At 42.7% G+C, this 23,449-nt stretch overlaps 1 protein-coding gene across 1 annotated transcript in view; it reads left to right on the plus strand.

Moving 5' to 3' along the window:
- Nucleotides 1–23,449, plus strand: part of Rrp5 (Ribosomal RNA Processing 5) — a 148,172-nt gene that overhangs the window by 66,549 nt on the left and 58,174 nt on the right. Inside the window, exons 17-21 of the mRNA XM_037431461.2 lie at nt 3,419–3,629; nt 5,476–5,601; nt 6,263–6,390; nt 14,682–14,851; nt 23,016–23,346. Coding sequence (XP_037287358.1) covers nt 3,419–3,629; nt 5,476–5,601; nt 6,263–6,390; nt 14,682–14,851; nt 23,016–23,346 — 966 coding nt within the window. The remainder of the gene's footprint in view (nt 1–3,418; nt 3,630–5,475; nt 5,602–6,262; nt 6,391–14,681; nt 14,852–23,015; nt 23,347–23,449) is intronic.

The raw sequence follows: 23,449 nt of genomic DNA on the forward strand, positions 1-23,449 counted from the left end.
TGATGACTGAACAGAAAAAGTGGGAAAAGTGGATCACCTTCACGGTGCACTCAGCTTTTCAGACTGCAAAAAATGAAACTGTAGAACTGAAGTACATTACCTACATAACACAACAGAAGTCCCAGCACCAGAGTTATTGTTGTGAACATTTGTACATGTTATCAACTTAGTTCTGGCGGGCATTTCTGATGCAATTTTTATATTTGTAGCAAATTTAAGGTATCCTAGTGCTTTGAAAACATAGATATACCTAGTGAAAAGTTCGTTGGGTCCTACGTATCTTGGGAACCGATGCAAAGCATGTGGGTGGATGGTGGATTTTTTTATTGAGCGAAACATTATGAAATGAAGCTAAATATATGTACAAATGTTGTATGCACACACATACGCTGAGCAGTCACATACGTTTTGCATGATCAGTTGTTTACAGTTGCGTAAAAATGCCAAGAGCAACATGAGTATTAGCAACATCAGAAGCGGTAAGCCGATATGTAGCACTAGTGCTCACGAGAATGGTAGCCCTGGACACTGCTACATAAATCAACTTCTGTGAATGGCACTTCACTACAGTCGACGTTAGCCTGATGTGACAGCTGTATCAAAGGAATAAATATGTAATGTTTAAAAATTGGATAGCCGGCACTGCAACCACTATTGAAGTTTTATGAACATGAGGGTCTACTTGAAGAGGAGTCCTAAGAAGTGGCATGGCTCCATGCTAGAATACTTGAGTGCCCCACAAAATGCTTGGCTTTGGTTCCTGCTGGGACACTTACATTTAATATTTGCATGCAGCGGATCAATACTGCTAATGTAAGCTTTTTCTTAACGCAGTTTCAAGTCCATCCAACACGATATCACCCCAGCAAACGTTGATGATACAAACGCACGATTGACCGCTGCTTGTGAGCGGCGCAATGCAGCTGGTCTGTGGCAGGAAGGCCCGCACTTGGCCTCTAAGGGAGCAAATGCGGCAAAACTCGCCGGAGTTTTCCTCGCTTGGCCGCCAGAAAAGTGGTCTGAAAACCATGCCGCTAGGCCTACGCGAAAAAATCGGCCCGAGACCAATTTTGCCGTCACGCGATAGCAGATCGCCTTTCTGCTATGGCTTTAGATACTCCGTCTGCACTAGCTCTCAAACCACATGATGTAAACAGCCAGCTGTACATTCGACATGGCGGCAAAAGTGTAAGCGCAATCGCGAACTACCCGTGCAGCATGACAAAGCTCACAGCCTTGAAAAAGGTGCATTCATAGAGAGCCTGTTTTGAATTACGATCGCTGCGAACACCCGAAGTAAACGGAGGTGCAAAAACAGCGAGTCGGCGTGCCCTAACGTGTCAACTGGTGGCTGAATTCACCGCCGCCGTTGCCGGTGCGTCCGCTCCTGTCGTTCCTTCTGGTGTATTTCCCAAAAGAGCGTTTGTAAAGGTGTAAACTGTTTCTTTTCAATGCTTTGCATGAATGTCTAGAACACCGTACAGATCTTAATGCTCAGGAATAAATTGTCAAGTGGCGAGGTAGCGGTGGTGGCATGTATATGAGAGGCAGAACGAATGTGAACATTTTTGTGGACGTTGTTTTGCTGCCATTCTGGCGTTTTTGCTTGAATTCTCCAGTGTGAATTTTATAGGACACATTTTTTTCATCTCAACTTTGCCGCATGCTTTTCCGGCTGCTTGAGCGGCAAAGCCAGTGAGTTTTCAATAAGTTTTGCTGCTTTCGCTCTCTTTGATAGCAAGTGTTTACGCGCCTTATAGTGTCAGCAGCATGAGAGGAAATCGCGGCACTTTTTTGAGAGGCGGTGAAAGGAGGAAAGTTCAAAAGAGTATTATGGGCTTTTTTTCAGCAGGAAGTAGTTGACCCCAATAAAATTCTTGTTCATCTTCACGAGCAGCTCTAACTAGTTTTTGGTTCATATCGATTCGGGAAGATATGAATATTTTGTGGCTCTCCCATTGAATTTGTATCATCGAGGTTCTACTGTATGTGCCACACGTGTCCGGTAGAAAGGGTTGACGATGTGAATGATTGGATTGTCACATTATTCATGTCATGACCAGTGAGTCATATGTCAAACCATCTTACCCTCCCATACTAATTTTGGTTCACACCGATTGAAGGGGTTAATCACAAGAGTGCCCAGACCAAGGGGGCTAGATAGATACATAGATAGATGCTAAAAGTACTTGCAATGTGCAAAGAAATGCTTCTCATTTAAAATTTTCTCCTTGGGATGCTGGGCTGTGTTCTAAAGAAGCTTTGACAAGGACTTTTAAAGGACACTAAAGTCAAATACCAATTTACGTCGTAGTGAAAGCTCAATGTATGACAACATCCCAAACGACAATATTATCAACAGTGCCCTACTTACCGAGAAATTAAGTTAAATGCACAAGAACAAAAGCGGTGCATTAAGACATTTTGATAATTATCCCGATGACATTATATGGACCGCCTACAAAATCGCTAGTAATCGATCTAACTGCACTAAATAAAGAACCTTCTGTGCATCAAGAGACGCAATACAATGCTGCCTGTTTGTTTCTGTTTGATTCATGGAAAAAAGAACCGCCGGACGTTACTATGGGGAATGGCGCGAGTGATTCAAAAATTCAATTTTCGCGTGGTTACACGGGACAGGTGGTGCTATCTAGCGGGGCGCAGTGGAATCAAAAGCGTCTGCAATCTCGAAGCCAATGGTGGGAAATTGATCTATGGCCGTTGTTGCTGCTGTGGCTCCCACTGCTTTTGGTCTGCTGCTACTAGCGCAGTAACGACAGCAACAATGACGTGAGACGGTCCGGTCGGTCCGCTTCTTGCGGCGGGTAATTTGAAGTGCACTAACCCAATGCAGAGCACTGAAACAGGATTTTATTTCAAAGTAGGCCCTTCCTTGGCACAAAAGTAACTTAGTGTGGTAGCTTGGGCTAGTTGGTATGATATGACGATAGTTATTGTGCAAGAACAGAACGACGACACAGAGAGAAGAAGGACACTTGTCCTTCATGTCCTTCTTGTCTCTGTGTCGTCGTTCTATTCTTGCGCTATAACTATCAACGTCGACAAAAGTAACACTACGAGGTTTCTGGACCGTCATTTCAACAATCAACGTCAACTTAATAGTTGGCTTTAGTGTCCTTCTTAAGTTCTTGAAAGGCCATAAGTTGTTTTCTTTGAAACCTGTACAAATTATGGTACTTCTTTAGAAAATGTTCATACAAAAACATGCTTGTGTTCTATAATGTTACTGAAAAAATATGGGCATGGAATAGTTTAGTAGTGTTTTTAAGTCCACCAATATGCACTTGTCACTTAGTTGCAACGAGAGTGATGTAAACTTTGTGCTACGTTTTAGCCTTCTATGATGTGGTTTTGAAAAATGTGGCTTTTCTCTTTTGCATTTATAATTATACAGGATGTTGCTGATGAATTTATTACTGATGCCAGCAAGTCGGGCTTTATTATTGGCCAGTGCCTGGTTGGTAGGGTGACCAAAGTGGATCCTGAAAAGCAGCAAGTCTGGTTAAGCACAAGCATGCGCAGTTGTGGTGAAAAGAACTTTGGCAGCACCATGGAGTGCCTTGCAGCACAATTTACTGATGAAGAACTCATCTCAAGATTGGAGCGTAAGTAACTTTCGCAAGACGAGCATATAGTGCAAAACAGTAATTTGTAAATAGTAAATAGTTAAATTTTATTACAGTAAACACTCTAATGATATGAATTATCAACTTCAGCAGTGTGGTTGAAGTGTGAGGTGAAAAGTTGAACTTTATTTGTGTGAGAACAGTACTACTGCATTGAATATTTGCCTGTGTATTGTACATTATATAACCAAACTTTTTTGTTTTTATGATTCCCTCACACAATGTTGCATATAACCAAACCGAATATATTTTTTGTACTGTATTTTCGCGCGTATAACCCTCACCAGAAACCCGGAAATTTCAGCGGCAAAGTGGGGGTGCGGATAATGCGCAGTGCTGCTTCACAGCAATGTGTGTTGTGCCGTGAAGCCCCTTAACAGTGTAGCGAAGGGTACGGAGGCGGTTTCCGCGAATTCCTGTTGCTCCACAAGTAGCGCGGCAGCTTGCAGACGATTTTGGTTTCACTTGCTTGCATCGTTGAAGCGTTTAGAAAAACATGTGGGGAGAGCTTTCACGTGTCTCTATTTTTATGCATGCTGATTTATCATTGGAGGGCAATTAAGATAGGTGACCACGAATGTTTACATAAAATCAAGATGTTCTAGCTCCTGCACTGGTGCTAGAACATCTTTCTGGTGTACATAGCACAACACTGCATTGGTGAAAAATATGTGCAAGAGGCATTGCCTTGTACCAGCTGCGGGCTACAACAGCATTTAGACTGAGCCCTACAACCTGTGTATCAGTGACTGTTTCGCAGTGCTACCAACATGCTTTATATTTTATTATGCAAAAGGTAAAGCCGGCTTTTGTTAGTCTGGCGCTTCGTTTGCAAGAACACATTGCTTATGGCATGTTGTGCTTGAAGAATGCACTGTATAGATGTATCCAAGCAGGGGTTAAGGGGGGAATCACTAGCCTGTCTATATATTATAGTGAGTTCCATAACAGCGACAGCATTCGAGATGAAAGATAACAAGTCAATATGTGGTGGCATTAATATTTACTGTTGTCGCACACATCAAAAAACGTTATCCTCCCTCCTACCTGCTCATTTTGAATTTTCTGTTGCCAAAAGTGCATAAAAATGTTGAGGTTGTGTGGCACCCTGGAAAGGCTGTCAGGGTTTCCCAAGGTTTGAGAATTCCTGATTTAAAACTTTAATAAAAGCCACTGCAATTTCATGAACCATGGCCATAACCTTTACCAGTATCACTATTTTCATCACCCCGTGTTACCTGACTGCGTCTGGTGCAAAAAAAAAAAAGAAAAAGCATTCACTAACAAAACAGTGAGTGGGTGCAGCAACGAAGAGCCATTGCAGGACCCTTTGTTGGAACCATTGGTGGGAGTTTGCACGTGTGCCGTGTGTCCTGTAATAACCTGTCTTCCGCTTCTTCACTGTCTATACAATGTTTGTGCCAACAACCTCAGCTTGCCATTATTTTGAGGCCCTTTAGAAATCCGTGCATCCTGCGATCTCAGTACCTGAATGTGGATTAGTGTGTATGCTCTGTGTGTACGCATGCATGTGTTGTTAAATTCGTTGTTCCCTTGGTTCTTATCAAGTTAACCGAAGTGCACTTCATTATATGAGAAAAGCTAAACAAGAGTCTAGATTACAAATTTTCACAGGCTTTTGAGATTACCAAAGAATAGAGCTTTTTTCAAAATGCACCACTTTTCTTTAACATGCTTGTGAAGAATGCCCCTTGAACATCAAAGCAGTCAGCTGGGTCATTTCGTTGCCCATTTGGGTTTTTTTTTTTCATGATTTTCTTGGTATTTTTATATCATTTGGAATGTTAATTGCATGCATTTGCAGAAACTCAAGTTCCGAATGTTGGCAGCATTATCAGAGTGACTGTACAAGATGTAGATGAAGAGAACCAGCTCGTTCATTGCAAGATTCCAGACAGTGCACTATCTGCAGCAGCTGAAACTGTTCCAGGTTGGTGATTATTTTTGTTGTTTTATCTTATTTTCTCCCAGAAAGTTTCAATATATTTTCATCTCATTAACATTTTGTAGGTTTTTATCCTTAATTCTTAATGTGTCAGCTCATATTAGTCTTACAATGACCCTGTTCGAACAAAGTAATAATCTCTTTATAACCATTATTGTGGTGTTGAGGGCTTCAATTTGCATTCATATTAAATGGCTGGCCCAGGCACAGATTTAGTATTTTCATTGAATAAAAGAATAATTTTCAAATTTCATTATAAAGCCATGTTATGAAGAAAAGAAGTGTTCACTTATGGGCTCATTAGCTTTGTTAGGCATGACATAAATGAGGACTATTTTTTCAATCACTTTTCTTTCTTCACATTTACATTAGTTACTTCTAATAACATTGCCTAAACTTTCCTTTGCATCATTGTCTATTAGTTCTGACTGCTAGTTAGCACACATACTGTGGCTTTAATGAGAACCATGTTACCATTTAGACTTACTCTATCTAGTTTATAAAGCTTATTATAAAGCTCATTAGATGCTGCTTGCCAAGAACATTTTGTGTCCTGATAATATGCAAATTTGTTTTCAGGGATCTGGTTTTTGTTCACTGGAATACCAAGCATTATATGAAAAACCTGTTTTTCTTTTACTTTTAGGCAGGAACATTGCAAGCGGTAGCACGCACGAGGCGGTCGTTCTCTATTGCAGTACTGCACATTCGAATATTGAGCTGTGCCTTGACCCCCAAGTTGTGCGGAGCGTCAGTGCAGCGAAGAGGACAAAGGCAAGGCTTTGTTCATATTGGCCTGTGCAGCTGCCACTGCGCCATTTCTATGTGTTTTTTTATTATTTTTAATGTTATTTTAATAATTTTAAGTGTTTTTAGATATGTACTGAATGTAAGTGTGGCTTTGCTGCATGTTTTCTTGTAACGCGTTTCAGGGATTACTTTCAAGCATGAAATGTAGAGCTTTGCGAATAGGAAAATTTTGGGTGCGAAGCGAATTGAAGTATTAAAGTTTCAGTGAAAATCAAATATTTTTCTAATATTTGTCGAATATTTGTTTATTGATTTTCATATACTTAGAAGTGAAATTACAGAAGACAAAGTTTGCAGAGGAATCCTCAGCACTTTTTTGAGATGGGAACATGGAAGTGTTTCATTTCACTAGGTTGATGCAGTGCTGGGGGGGATTGGGCTCTCTAGTAGTTTTGTCAAGGATGAGGCAACTGTATTTATTTACATTATTTGGTGCAATCAATATGCTGTCACAACAGTTTTCACGTTAAAGGCTATTTGCTCCAGCCCTCCCCTCTTCAACTTCTGTAGAGGCCCAACTGATTTGGCAGACAAGGGCACGTATGCTCCGTTGGAATAAGAGCTGGTAATCTGCCCTGTAGATGTCAATGTATAAAGACATCCTTAATGTCAGATGTTGAAAATTTTCGTTAGATTTTTTCAGATTTTGTGGTCTGAAGCAACATTAATTAAAAGCCCCCATCTCTGTTGCGCATGTTCGAACCAGCGCTTTTCTGAGTCGATCTGTTTACAGCCATAGTGAAGCCTTAAAGATGGCTTCAATATCAGATTGTGATGCGTTCAAGCATATTAAAAATATGAAGGGGCCGCTGTAACAGCATTGTGCATTTCCATGTTGGAACCAGCATTTTCTTGAGTCAATATGTTTGTGATCGTAGCAGAGTCTGAAAGGCAGCTTTGCCGCAGTACGATAGTATGATGGGGTGAATTCGAGAAACACATAAATATTTTTTTCTTTTGGTGCCAAAGAAAAAAAAATGGGGGAAAAATAGTTCAGCGCGAAACCCCCTTCCTCCTCGCCCCCCTCTGTTGCGGAAATCTTCCAGATTAAGAATCCGTCAACTTTGCAGGTATGAGTTACACATGGAAGGCAAAGATGCTATTTCTTCAGCTTTTCTCCTCCCCTTTCAACTTGTGTGGAAGTGCAACTGATGTGGTGGACAAGGGTGTGGTTCCTTTGATTCAGAGTTCCACCCTGCCTGCCCAAATTTCAGGTCCAAAACAGCATTAGTAGATTCCGCACTTCTGCCACATCTATCATGTGCATGTTAAAACCCTGCATTTTCTCGAAAATATATTTGCGGCCATAGCAGAGCTTAAAAAGCAGCTTTGCCGCAATATGGGTGTGGTGGTGTGAAGCACATAGAAAATCTGAAGGGGACAATATCGAACATTGACTGACGTTGTCTACCAGAAGTTTGAATAGTAAAATTCTGGTGTGAATCGAATCATATAGCAAATACTATTACAAAGTATTAGAGATTTCAAATTTTACACACTCACACATACAAAATGCGATGCTCAGAAATGTTTAATACAACTAATTAAGGGTAAATGCGAGTTAAAAAACACAACTTTTTCCAAACTTACATATATTTTGTTTTTTCATTTGCTTTGAAAAGTAAAGTTTCTTTTATAAGTCAAAGTCGGACCCATTTATAACGAACCTGAAAATGCCACGATAAGTGATCGTTATATCAGTAGCTAGTTGCACATGGACTCGCCCATAAAAATGTGCACTTAACAACCAAACTTTTTTTTCAATTTTTTGTATTTTTATTGCAAAGTGCTAACAACCCCTGCGCTGAAAAGTTAGGTCTGTCCGCGTGTAAAGTAAAGCCCATTTGCTCATAAGTGAATTAAACCACGCTTGCAATGAACTCTCATCGTTCTACTAAAGCGAGGTAACGCCACATTGAAGCAATCATCCCTGGCTAGTTGCGGGCAATGCATCGCTTACTTGGCTTTTGCCGTTGCATGCCGGGTTGTTTGCAGTTCAGCGCATGTGCTCGTTTGTGCGTTCTTCGTTCATGCTTTACTCGGGATCGTGCTCGGATCCTGCGAGTGGTCTGTTTGTCTAACACAACGAAGACGAATTTTTTTGTAAGCAACGTGTGCAAGCGGCCTCGCATGACTCGGCGAATTTGAGACCGGCAGCATGGCACGCTTGTACCACCCTCACTCCGCCGAACAGATATCTGCAGATGACTGTGATAAGGTTGCTGGTGATGACTCAAAATGGCCTGCTCATCGCCACCGGCCACCTCGCAATCACTCTTTTCTGATGCTTATTCATTAAGGCACCGCCGCCACCGCGCAAGTCTTTATCACTAATCCACTGGTCTGCCCATTACCGAAATGCGGAAAACCTTTTGCGGCACACTGTGGTGTTGATGAGCTGAACGTTGCAGTGAACTTTTATGTGATAAAAAGTTATTGCCTCTCGAATTTATGGCTTCTTGCATTCGAAGGCATTGTTGGTTAATTGTCGGCGTTCATAGATACTGAGGATGGCTTCACAAAAGCTTGGCGTGCGAAAGCTGACTGCTAGTCTTCATGCTGCCTCCTCCTGTTTCTTTTTTTCTTTTTCCTCACTTTCATTCTGCCAGTGAACAAACGCCTTTAGAGTGAGTGATTTCGCTCGCAACGTACGAAATCTGCGCGTGGTGCTAGCCGTGGTCTACGATATTTTCGTTGCAAGTAAACTGCTGCGGGGCACACATGAGCACGCGGCTATCACATGCTTTAGTCTGTATAACATTTATTTTTTTTGCTTCGTATGTGCCATATTTTTATCGTGACCATGTCAGAAGTGTTCAATGTAAAAGTAGGAGGCATTACAAAATGTTTGCTGTATGAGGATTCAATTTCAAAGGGCAGCATAGGAAAATCATGAGTGCACCGAAATATGGTCATTATAACTGATAGATTATTATATCTGGGATCGTTATAAGAGGGCTCGACTGTGTGATAAAAGAACAAATGACTGAAATTAAACTTAAAGTAGTATAAAATTGCTATTAAAAAACTCAAGGTGGCTACTTAAAACTAAAAGGAGCTAATTTTCTAAAGTTTTCTGGAAATCGTCACGTGGCTACTTGCCATTGCATTTTGCATGAGAAGTTCACTAAAGCGACATCCTCAAAACAACCATGATTGCCAAGCTATCATGATAAAAGAAATCATCTAAAAACATATCTTTTCCGCATAGATGACCTTTAAGATGCGTTTTTTTTTTAAAAGATCCAGTTTTGGGCAACTTCTTAAGTGTGATTGGGTGAAATCATAAAACTTATAAGAAAATCTAAAGAGGCCACTGTCAATCAGACATTGATTGTACCTGTAAGTTTGAATACATAGAATAGTAAAATTCCAGTGTGTATCGAATCAAAAAGCAAACACTATCTGAAAAAACATTTTGATTGAGATGAAATTTTGCCCGCATATTGCTTAACAAGGGAAGGGCGCTAGTATCTTCTTTAAAAGTTGATATCACCTGTATGAATGCTGCAAACCTAAAATGAACAATTGGTATGGGCTGAGGATTCTAAGCAGGGGAGGGGGGTTTCACACATTATAATTTTTCTTGATAGTTAATTGCATTTTACAGTTAATGGGTAGTAATATGAGTCATTAATGAGTGAGAACCATAAATTTCTAGTGGCAGAAAAAGTTTGTCCAAAACCAACTGTTTGTTACACATTGTCATGGCTTAAAACTAAAACTGCTTAACTTGCTATATAAAAGTAATTACATTATTAAGATTAGTATTAAAGGCTATATATACAGCAAAAATTTTCTTGCCCTAGGCTACAGATTAACGCAACTTTTTCCGAATCTCATCTCCCCTTAAACATAGGTGATTGCCACTCTTTGTAAATTTCTGGTGCCAGTTTTTATGCTTTTTTAAGATATCGTGGTTACCCACATAACAACGTAAATGCAGCGCAAAAAAACCCGGACAAGGAAGGGTGCACCACAAGCGCTTACTCAGAACTGAAAGCTTTAATGCTTGAACCTAAAATATACAGTTGAATCTCATTAATTCGAACACGCTTAATTCGAACTCACGATGAGGTCGCGTCAAAGCTATAGGTATTATAGTGGGCGAAAACGCCCGGTAATTCGAACGGGTAAGCACTTGCGACGGTTAATTCGAACATACCGCGCTCCAAAAATGGTCTCAACACCCTGTCCAACCCCGCAGCAGCACCTCCGGCACCTCAACGCTGCACGCAAAGGAAAGGAAAAGGAAAGAAAAGGCTGCGGTGGAATGTTTTCTCTCTCTCAAATGCCGATCTGCTACGCGCCTGTGCCATGCTTTTCTCTTTTCTGCCCCTGCCACGTAAAAACCCTTCTTCCTCCTTCCAACGCCGTGCGCAAAGAGAGAGGGGGAAAAAAAGCTGTCGTGGAATGGGGCTTTCTCACGAGCAGGTGCCACGCTTCGCCCTTTCCTGGCCCTGCCACGTAACCCTTCTCCTTTCAACGACGTGCGCAAAGAGAGTAAAAAAAAGGCTGTTGTGAAGTGTTGGTTCTCTCTCTCTGAAATGCTGATCTGCTTCTCTCCACGTAGAGACGCTCTTCTTTTCTCGTCACGTGCTGGCCATGCTTCAGCTTTGGCGCAGAGGGTAGTAGCGGAGATGCAGTTGTTGTTGTCGTCGTCTTTAGGGAGTGTAGGCGCTGGACATAGCCACGCACTCCTTTTCTTGCCAGGAGAATGCTGAAGCTGAAATAGACTTCCTTTGCAAGCTGCATGCAAAATTGATTAACTCGTTGCAAGGCACACGTGTGCAGACGCGCATCACCGATTGCTTCAATTAATGACGGATGTCCGGGATTTATGAATAAATGTAAGTCTTCTGAAACTTCCCCTCGTGTGTTAGCTCAATGCACATGCGCCACTGCATGAGGAGTCCTCCGTTTACTTAGCTTTCATTAATTCGAACTTCCTTTAATTCGAACAAATTTTCAGGCACTTTTGAGTTTGAACTATCGAGATTCGACTGTATAACAATTATACTAGGTGCTTAAGAAAATCTTGCGCATGCGCATTGTGGGCAAAACAAAAGCACTAATACGAACCAAGAACACACCTCCTGCACCCCCCTCCCCACTGGTCTACCCCTTTTCCATGAGTAGCCCTACTTTCTTGTCCGATAAGGCCAAAGAAGGATAGCTAACGCACATGGGAGCCCTCGCATTAATATGGTAGGCCTCGACAAGTTCTCGTGTCATGCGATCGTGGTGTCTAAACAATATCTCTGTGGCAGAGAATTGCGCTTCACACTGGCACTCAGTGCCGTACATGGCCAGGTGCGTAAGGGGTCTGCGCTGAGTGCCACTGCGCTGAGTGCCACTGCGCTGAGTGCCAGTGTGAAGCGCAATTCTCCGTCACAGAGATATTTAGACACCACGAAAGTGCCAGTGTGAAGTGCGATTCTCCGCCACAGAGATTCTCCGCCACACCACGATCGCATGACACGAGAACTTGTCGAGGCCTACCATATTAATGCGAGGGCTCCCATGTGCGTTAGCAATCCTCCTTTGGCCTTATCGGACAAGAAAGTAGGGCTACTCATGGAAAAGGGGTAGACCAGTGGGGAGGGGAGTGCAGGAGGTGGTGTGTTCTTGGTTTGTATTAGTGCCTTTTGTTTTGCCCTCGATGCGTATGCACGGGATTTTGTTGGGCACTTAGTTTAATTGTTATATATGTTAGGTTCAAGCATTAAAGCTTCCAGTTGTGAGTAAGCACTTGTGGTGTACCCTTTCTCATCCGGGATTTTTCACGCTACATTTACGTTATGGATCGGTACCAACTCGCTCGCCTCTCCGTTTTACGCACATGATTTGCACTCTCGCTTAATTTGCGCACCCCTAATATTTTGCCAGCTTTTCGGGGGGAAAAAAATATTTACTCCCATACATCATGCTCCCTGACCCATCCGAGCCAGCTCGTCAGCGCGCGCACCTTTGAACCTTTCAATGCTTTGGCCAGGTGCGTGCCTCTCCAAGCAGACGAGCGCAGTCAAACAGGCTGCGAGTGCGAGGTTCCTTCTTCCGAGCACTTGCCCCGAACTAGGGTCCCTAGAATACCGCTCCCGAACACAAACCCGTTGATGGGTCGCCGGAACTGCTTGAGCATTTGCCACCCCCTATCTCCCAATCTCTACCACGGCGATGATGGTGAGAATGCACGCTCGCGTCGCAGCATAGACAATTTTCTGCATCCGAGGCGTGCGAGGGCCTGTCACGCCCTTGTTTCCCTCGTTCTCTGTGTCTGTGCTGCAACGCATGCTTGGTTGATTTCGGAAGTATAAGTTTCGCCATCCGACCAACATGTTTTGACGGTTTCCTTGCTATGTGCTACAATAATTACATATACAGCGAAATTGAAGCTCGCTGTAGTAAATTTCGCCAAAGGAAACGGGAAGCGTGCCGCCGCAGAGCATTTCAAGGAGACATACTTCGGTGTGATGACCGTCGTGATCAGTACGCGAGAAAGCAGAAGAGTGCACGCTTGCTAATGTAAATTTGCTGCCATTCAAGGAGGTCTTTTAATCATGTGCGGATGCTTAGTTCTTCTGGTATCACCGTGTCGGGGACCTGGTTTCTCCCGGCATTGTTGAAAGAGATTCAAGAAAATGGGGCATTCAAACTGCTCGAGGGAACCAAGGACGCGTTTCGAGAGGGTGGTGGCAGCGGCCTCTACGGTAATTCCCAATTGGACTTCGCGATCAGTGATTTCCGCTACACCACGTGTGATTAGATCTAACTGGTTAAAGTATGGGCTAATTCTTTTAGAATTAACAAGTACACTTCGCTTGTGCTCCAATTTATTTCTTCTATATTTTTAAATATATACACTGCATGCATTAGGACTGTGACACAATATTTCGTATCCACCCGCATAATTTGCGCACCCCCTTCTCAGGGCCCAAAAATCACAAAAAAAAGAGGAAAATATGCAAGTAAATACGTTTATTCACGGGGAACTTCAACATATATTCACACCAAACATGCCATGGTGGATGAACAGAGCCTGTGCTACGACTGAAGTTCACTAGCAAATTTTATTCCACACGCTTTATTCACTAACACACACACATGCATCTTTGGTGGCTTGGAAGATGTGGGCTTTTGGTTTTGATGCTTACAGCTGCATTTTGTTCAAGAATGCGACCAGGAACATGTACTGCTTATGGACCCTTAAAAGTAATATACACACATCATTTTTTCAGAACTAGGGTCATAAGCAGGGGTAGCATGGGAATCACCTCGCACAATTACGACGACTTAGCTGCATACACTTAACAGCTGTTAATGTCCACCATGTTCCCTGGTTGTGAATGGCAGGAGCCAATTTCGTGCACTTTTAATATAATTTTACACTGGATGATATTGATCGTAGATTTTTTATGGCACAAAGGCATCTCAGGCCCAAGAGTATCAATGTTGTATTTTCACTGGAAAGTCCACTGGAAGCTGTTTCCTAATGTCAGTTGGCAGATTCCTATAAAGAGCTGCCATTGGCCAATAGAGATGAAACTTCAAGCAAGATGCTTGGATGAGTGCAGTACTTCCTGTTGTTTATATAACTTGAGTATCCAAGTTTCAAATTTTGAACAAAATTGCACAATTTCTTGGTAAGGGGTGTGTCTGGTCATGTGTGGCCGTGCCTGCCGAATGGAAAGGAATGCTTCACTTGGTGTGCTGCAGTTGTCACAGTGCTTCTTTGGAAAGGAGTAACGTGAAGGTAGATGGGACAGGGTAACATAGCGTTGCTTATACTTCTGCTAATACTAAGTCCTTTAAAAAAATTTATTCATAAATAGACATTTTAAAAGAGAAACTTGATTTATTCTGAAGCATTTCTGAAACTTCTCAAATGAGAAAGGTGGTTCAGGGTGCCTTCTTAAAATGGCTTCCTATGAGCTTGCATGTGATAGATGGTACACAAAAGACTCTTGGTTTTCCCTCACATTATTTTTCTTGTTCGCTTGATTCGTATGCTTGTGTTCAGATTTTTTATGCAATGGATGCAAGAAGTACATGGGCATCAGAAGGAAAATCATTTAGTCGCAGTTTGTTAGGATCTCTGGCACACTGAACTATAGCAGGTCAAATTGAGTGTACTTGTTGCTGTGGTGTTTTATTGGGCAGGTTGTGTCAAATATAAAAGTCACCAAATGGTGCGTCCTATGTTCGGCTTGCTTTGGGTGAAGTGACAACGGTGGACTGGTTTCTGCGTTTTTCAGCCTGTTCTGCGGCGAATTCAATCGGGTCGTGTGCTACATCTGAAGCCCAATCATGCGGTGGTTCTTCTGCACTCTGGCCACTTGTGCCTGGTGCCAACCAAGAGTCATTTTAACTCCACCTTCCATTTGACTCTGGAGAAAAAGGCCGTAGCTTCCGTGTGGACTTGGAAGTGAGTGTGACATTGTCATTACAACTCCTAATTGTGCGTTGTATCTTTATGCACAACTGTTATGTGTAGCACTCATTAAGATTATCAAATTTTTAACTGTACTTCTCTGCCCATTTTATCTTGTTTCAAAGAATTGTAGACAGTACATCTTTACTGATAAAACTTGATATGTTGACTCTAGTATTCTTTGGTTTTAGCTTACAGTTTAAACTACAGTCTAACCTAATGATAGCTATACAGTAGACTCAGGATAATTCATACTTTGATAATTTATGCTTTTGGCTAATTCAAACAAAATTCATTTTTTTGGTTGGCCCTTTCAATGTTTTGAAAACCTCTAAATTCAAACTTCATCATTTGATTAATCCATACTTTTTGCGGTTCCATACCAGAAAATATCTGCTGCTTTCCCTCTACTGTTTAAAAATTTGTGTGTTTATATAATCGTAACAGTCTAAAAATGAAAAATATACACCCCTTCAAGGAAAAAAAGCTTTGCTGGTAGACAAGTGTTTGAAACAAAGCATTTGCATGGTAAAGCATTATGCTTCTCAACTGGTATAGAGAGATTTGTGCTGAAGGCACATACCTATAGCAAAGAAGCACTTGGCAATTTACAAGTTTTTTAAAAGGCCTGATCAGCAATTTATGGCCAATGAACTTGTGGAGCTTAAACCTTTGCGTTTTCTTTATTGCATGCAGACAGGGTTTAAAAACACTTGAAAATTTTTAAATGTGATAAAATCAATGTCTCCCCCGGAGTGATCTATCTGAGAACTTCTGAGAACTTAAACAAAGTTTAAAGGTTCCTTTGAGTTTGAATTAACGAGAGTTGTCTGTAGTAGACACTCAGTAAGCAGCAATCGCTTAAACAGAACTGCCGCTTAAATGGAAGTGCCGCTTGTACACAGTACTCTCATTAAATGGAACCTGAAGGGACCCGAAAATTATGTTCCGTTTAACAGTTCTGTTTACTGAGAGATGACCAGGGGGGCAGAATGCAAGAACCAAACCAATCTTGTCATATGCACTTGTTCCACTTTCCATTTAACAGATTTTCGTTTACTGAGAGTCTACTGTGATTGGTTTCATATTGGTCTTCTGCACCGCTGTCTATCTCCCAGTCAACGGAACTTATTTTAAACGAAACACATTTTCCTGGTCCCTTCAGCTTCCGTTTAATGAGAGTTTTATAAGACGTGTAGATTGTTCTATCGTATATTTATTACAAAAAAGTTGGAGGACCCTTAAACTTTGCCTTCAGGTGTTGAACGCGATAGTGATGTCCTGTTCCTAGTGTGTACTTCAAGCACTTAGTGCATACTTGTTATTGTATGATACTCAAGAAGTTTAAATTGTTGATTACTACAGTCGAATCTCAATAATTTAAACTCGAAGGGTCCCGAAATTTTGTTCGAATTAAAAGATGTTCGAATTAATGAAAGCTAAATAAACAGAGCAGCGATGGCGTAGTGGTTAGAGCATCTGCCTCGCATGCAAAAGGTCCGTGGTTCAAGTCCCGGTGCCGCGCAGTTCCCAACCGGATAAAAAAAATCCGCGTGTTGATGGAACTGCATTACGAGGCCTGAGGTGCGGCCTCACCGGTAACCACCGCCGGGAACGCACTCCCTCACCAGAGAAGGATTGGCCACCCTGGTGCAGTATCTGGCCACTACCTCCCACATGCATACGTCAAATAACCCACGGCCCTCAGTCCCCAGCAGCTGTGAAGCAACTGACCACGGCGGCGGTCAGATCTGCAACGCAGCAGAGGGTGATAAGAATCTCTGGATCCGGACAGGCCGCCATTGGAACCTGAACTTGGCAACGTTTAACGCTAGAACCTTATCTAGTGAGGGAAGTCTAGCTGTACTATTCGAGGAGCCAGAGGGTGTTAAATGGGATATAATAGGGCTCAGTGAGGTTAGGGGGACAGATGAGGCCTATACGGTGCTACAGAAAGGGCACGTCCTTTGCTATCGGGGCTTGGCTGACAGAAGAGAACTGGGAGTGGGGTTCCTAATTCACAGAAACATAGCTGGCAACATAGAGGAATACTATAGCATTAATGAAAGGGTGGTAGGTATCGTAATTAAACTGAATAAGAGATACAAGATGAAGGTGGTACAGGCTTACGCGCCTACATCCAGCCATGATGACGCTTCAGTTGAAAGCTTCTATGAAGACGTGGAATCGGCAATGAGTAAGGTAAAAACACGCTATACAATACTGATGGGAGACTTTAACGCAAAGGTAGGGAAGAAGCAGGCTGGAGACCAGGCAGTGGGAGATTATGGCATCGGTACTAGAAACGCCAGAGGAGAGCTACTAGTAGAATTCGCAGAACGCAATAATTTACGGATTTTGAATACCTTCTACCGAAAACGAGGAAACCGCAAGTGGACATGGAGGAGTCCTAATGGCGAAAATAAGAACGAAATAGACTTTATATTGAGTGCACACCCAGGCATCGTACAAGATGTGGAAGTGGTTGGCAAGGTACGATGCAGTGACCATAGAATGGTACGGTCTCGAATTCGCCTAGACTTGAGGAAGGAACGACATAAACTGATACGCAAGAAGCCAATCAATGAGCTAGCACTGAGAGGGAAAGCACAGGAATTCAGAGTCTCGCTTCAGAACAGGTACTCGGCTCTTAGTGAGGAAACCAACCTTAGCATAGATACAATGAATGATAATCTAACGAGTATCATTACGGACTGTGCAGTGGAAGTTGGAGGCAGGGTAGTTAGACAGGACACTGGCAAGCTTTCCCAGGAAACGAAGAATATCATTAAAAAGCGTCAAATCATGAAAGTCTCAAGTACAACAGACAAAATAGAACTGGCAGAGCTTTCGAAGTTGATTAATAGGCGTAAGGTATCCGATGTAAGAAGGTATAACATGGAGAGAATCGAACATGCTCTGAAAAACGGAGGAAGCGTCAAAGCAGAGAAGAGCAAACTTGGGATAGGCGAAAATCGGATGTATGCACTAAGGGACAAAGAAGGCAAAATAACTACCAATATGGATAGGATAGTTAAAATAGCGGAGGAGTTTTACAGAGATCTGTACAGTAGCCGGGACAACCACGACTTTAGTACTATAAGAATTAGCAGTAACCCAGATGACACCCCACCAGTAATGATAGAAGAAGTCAGAAAAGCTTTGGAGAGCATGCAAAGAGGCAAAGCTGCTGGTGAAGATCAGGTAACATCAGATCTGCTGAACGATGGAGGACAGATTGTGTTAGAAAAACTAGCCACTCTGTTTACGAGTTGTCTCCTGATGGGAAGAGTACCAGAGTCTTGGAAGAACGCTAACATCATCTTAATACATAACAAAGGAGATGACAAGGACTTGAAGAATTACAGGCCGATTAGCTTGCTCTATGTAGTATACAAGCTATTTACAAAGGTGATTGCTAACAGAGTAAAGAAAACATTAGAATTCAATCAACCAAAGGAACAAGCAGGGTTTCGAACAGGCTACTCAACAATCGGCCACATTCATACTATCAATCAAGTAATAGAGAAATGCTCAGAATATAACCAACCACTATACATAGCCTTCATAGGTTGCGAGAAGGCGTTTGATTCAGTAGAAATATCAGCCGTCATGCAGACACTGTGGAATCAGGGCGTCGATGAAATATATATAAACATCCTGGAAGAAATCTACAGGGGATCAACTGCTACCATAGTGCTTCATAAAGAAAGCAACAGAATACCAATCAAGAAGGGTGTAAGGCAGGGTGACACAATCTCCCCAATGCTATTTACCGCATGCTTACAGGAGGTTTTCAAAAGCCTAGAATGGGAACAGTTAGGGATAAGAGTTAATGGAGAGTACTTTAGTAACCTGCGCTTCGCCGACGACATTGCATTGCTGAGTAACTCAGGGGGCGAATTGCAACTCATGATTACGGAGTTAGACAAGGAGAGCAGAAAGGTGGGTCTTAAAATGAATCTGCAGAAAACGAAAGTAATGTACAACACCCTCGGAAAAGAGCAGCACTTCGAGATAGGTAATAGTGCACTTGAAGTTGTAAAAGACTATGTCTACTTAGGGCAGGTAATAACCGCGGAGCCGAACCACGAGATTGAAGTAACTAGAAGAATACGAATGGGGTGGAGCAGATTTGGCAAGCACTCTCAAATTATGACAGGTAGATTGCCACTATTCCTCAAGAGGAAGGTATGTAACAGCTGTATCTTGCCAGTACTTAGCTACAGAGCAGAAACCTGGAGACTTACGAAGAGGGTTCAGCTTAAATTGAGGACGACGCTGCTAGCAATGAAAAGAAAAATGGTAGGTGTAACCTTAAGAGACAAGAAGACAGCAGAGTGGATTAGGGAACAAACAGGGGTTAAGGATATCATAGCTGAAATCAAGAAGAAGAAATGGACATGGGCCGGGCATGTAGCGCGTAGGCAGGAGAACCGCTGGTCGTTAAGGGTAACTAACTGGATTCCCAGTGAAGGCAAGCGGGTTAGGGGGAGACAGAAGGTTAGGTGGGCAAATGAGATTAAGAAGTTTGCGGGTATAAATTGGCAGCAGCACGCACAGGACCGGGTTAACGGCGGAACATGGGAGAGGCCTTTGTCCTGCAGTGGACAAAGTCAGGCTGATGATGATGATAATGATGTATTTCACTTTGGCTTCAGCATTCTCTTGGCAAGAGAAGTTTCACGCGGAAATGTCTAGCGCTGACACTTTCTAAAAATGAAGACAACAGCGACTGCTGCATAGTGGAGCCTCCCGCTCTACGCAATGCAGCCGCAGCATGGCCAGCACGTGATGAAAAAGGAGGAGGGTTTCTATGCGGATAGAAGCAGATCGGCATTTGAGAGAAAACCAACACTCCACAGCCGCTTTTTTTTTTTTTTTTTGCTCTCTTCGCACACGTGCACGCGGCGTCGTTGAAAGAAGGGTTACGTGGCAGGGAAGAGAAAGGGGGAAGCGTGCCACCAGTGCGTGAGAGACGCCCCCCCATAAGGCGCAGAGCCGTGCTCCCGCAAAGGGCTGCAGAAGATAGTAGGGAGTTTTAGTGCTGGGTACCCAAGCGGCTTGCGTACGCAGCACGTTGGGGCGGCGGTATTGCGCATGCGCGAAACCCCAAACAGATGCGTCGCAAGATCGCTGGGGCGATGGGGCCATGCGTCCGTGCGGTCCACCTTCGCAAGAATTCACGGCATCCACACTGCGGATACTCTAGCTGTCGAGTTAAAATAAGCCAAAGTGCGAGCACTTATAACGATTACACGGTTTCAGCCAGATTTCCAAAGCTAGAATGGCTTGGAACATAGAAGCTAAAAAACATATGCCAGCCCCCGACCAGCTGAATAGGTGGCGCCATCTAGCGCGGCCATAGTGAAACAGACAACCACAACTTTGTTATTGCAGAAACATTGTGCATTGTACATCTGGTGCAAAAACTGCGCAGCGACAATATTACAAATGAGTAACCTTTTTATTCATTTTCACCTCAAAAACATTACGCGCAAGCTAACATATTCATGACTGCGGTTGCACGAAGTGTCACAAGATGTTGTCACTGTCGTTACAGTAACGTTGTATTTTTCATTTTTTTGCGTGTACCAGATTGCTGTACACAATAAAAAAGTGTCCTGATCAATAGGTATGTTTAATTTAACATTTTAAATCATAAAAAGACTCAAATAATACTTACGCGACAAGACGCTATGGCTCTGCGAGCGCGTGTGAACTTCGTGCGGCTTGCGTTTGCGTGCGTGCCACCGTGGCGCCAACTAAAAGGCATTCCGGTTGGGTATGGGTTGGGCACGCTATGCCGCGCGCTCCCAAGCCCGCAACGCCCCAAGAGAATGCGTACCCAGCACTAAAACTCCCTAGTGCCTTTTTCCTTCCTTCAACCACACATTCATTCAACCCAGCGATGGCTTTCTTTTTTTTCCCCTCTTTCTCATCGCCCGCGCCGTTGGAAGGAGAAGGGTCTTTACGTGGCAGGGACGGAAAAGGGAGAAGCGTGGCATAGGCGCGTCGCAGATCGGCATTTGAGAGAGAGCAAACATTTTACCGCAGCCTTTTTTTTTCCTTTTCATTTCCTTCGCGGGCAGCGTTGAGGTGTCACAGGTGCAGCCGCGGGATTGGGCGGGGTGCCAAGAGCATTTTCGGAGCGCGATATGTTCGAATTAACCGTCGGAAGTGCTTGGGCGGTCGAATTACCGGGCGTTTTTGCCCATTAGAATACACATAGCTTTGACGGGACCTCGTCGTGAGTTCGAATTAACCAGAAGTTCGAATTAAGCGTGTTCGAAATAATGAGATTCGGCTGTATAACGTAATTGATAAAATTGAAAGTGGCTTGTGTTAGTCAAGCTTTTGCATATATTGCTGCATTCTGTGTAATGGGTATCATGCTTTAAACCACGAGCAATTAGGCGTGTGAAATGTTTTCGAACTCGCTATGCACCCACTACGTGGTCTTAAGGGAATACGCGCAGTTGCATGTGTGCCTTTTGTAATGGGTGGCTGCCTTAAAACCACGTCATTATGAGAATTGCAATCTGACGCCCGATGGTAATATACGCTTATACCACGCATTACTACTGCAATATTTCATTTTGTACTGTGAAGCCTGTATACAGGACGTGTGTGTTTGCAAAGCATGACAGTTATTTTCACTGAATTTCCAAGCAATAGAAGCAAATGTGTGTCTGCATTTGCTTCCTACTTGTTATTCAATCCTCATTTGGTCCGGGAAATTTCTATTATTCAATTTGCATATTTCTGGATTTTTTGGTCTTGCAAAAGATTATAATTTTTTGCTCAAAACCAAAGACATTGGCACTGGAATCGAACTTTCTAACACTATCACGTTAATTAATATACATTCCTTACGTGATTACATCGACTAAAAAGTTCTCAGGTTTGCTTCATCGCAGTAGCTACATTTTGTTGGCAGTGAAATGCTAGAGACTCGTGTGCTTATATCTAGGTGCACATTAAAGAATGCCAGATGGTCAAAATTCCCAAAGCTCTCCACAACAGTTCAATTCAGTTCAATCTTTATTCATCGTTAGCACAGAAAGAGGTTGCGGAGAACTGTCAGGGGGACCTTCTAATAGTTATTTGACAATGTCAGTAGATAGGATATAATGGCACCATAGCAAAAAAATGAGTTAATGAATAATGAGAGAATAACAAATAGCAAGAAACAGCGTCCAACAAAATCATATTGACTTTAACATTTACAACACCGGGAATTATTTATATTTACTTCATTATAAGGTCAAATGACTCAATAATGAAATCACTGGGGAAGCAATTTTAAATTGTTCTTGTGAGTTCTTCGATGTTGAAAAAAAATTTGAAAAAATGCACACCTCAATTACTACTTCACACAACTAACATTAAAAAAAACTCACTGATCTCAATGCAGTAGTATTTTGATTCAATAATTTTAGATAGCGAGATAGTGGTCTTGTGGCTAAGGTACTCGGCTGCTGACCTGCAGGTCGCGAGATCAAATCCTGGCTGCGCCAGATGCATTTTTGATGGAGGCGGAAATGCTGTAGGGCCGTGTGCTCAGATTTGGGAGCACGCTAAGGAACCCCAAATGGTCGAAATTTCTTGAGCCCTCCACTACGGCGTCTCTCATAATCATATGGTGGTTTTGGGACGTTAAACCCTACAAATAAATCAATCAAATCATGCCTTTTGTCTGCCTTTCGCAGTATCGGTTGTGAATCTAGACTACTCCTGTAGCGCGAAAAACTTGCAATTCTAGTGAAAGGCGGCATCTTTATAAAAAAGCCTAACAACACTGCATATACCAAAAGCGTGAGAACTGTTGTTGTGTACACTGAGAGACCTGCGGCAGCACGAAGTTATCATTCGACAGACCGCGTCAGTATCGGTATGACATGACCATCGTGGGTGTCATCACTCGAAACGCTATGTGCCAATGTATTTGGCAATACTAGTCGGCAAAAAACTGCTGCTTTCATTGAAAAAAAAAAAAAATGAGGTCTTGCTGCTATCATCATCCGTCAAAATTTGAACAGCAATAGTCGCATCGATGATAGCTATTGGACATGTTTGTGCCAGACTAGCCTAATAAACGATGCTGCGATTTTGAACTTTTGTATCATAACTTTTGTATCTCTTATCTTGTCAACAGGCTATGTGGAAGTGTCATTATTGGCTGCACAAAGGCTACTTTAGACTGCTTGGGGCACAAAGAAGTCTCCAAGTTCCACCCTATAAAAGAAAAGAAGGCTTCAAGGGACACTGTGGTGGGACCAAGGAAAGATTCATGCCCAGACAGTGGCAAATTTATACCAGACATAGATGAACTTGATCATGGGAAGCCTGACTTGGAAGCAAGGGATCCTAAACAAAAGAAAGCCTACGTTGAGCAAGAATGTCATATAGATGAGCCTGATATTCACAAAGGCGAGAACTTTGGCAACAGAAGTTCTGGCACAGCTGCTGTGGAGGAAAACAGTTGTGTAAGTTCTTGGCAATATGGGGCACACTTTACCTCTGTCTGTATGTCTGTGCAGGCATGTGCATGCGTGTGTGTATGTGTGTGTGTGTGTGTGTGCGCGTGCA

The sequence above is a fragment of the Rhipicephalus microplus genome, chromosome X (genome assembly GCF_043290135.1).
Source record: "Rhipicephalus microplus isolate Deutch F79 chromosome X, USDA_Rmic, whole genome shotgun sequence".
NCBI classification, from domain to species: domain Eukaryota; kingdom Metazoa; phylum Arthropoda; class Arachnida; order Ixodida; family Ixodidae; genus Rhipicephalus; species Rhipicephalus microplus.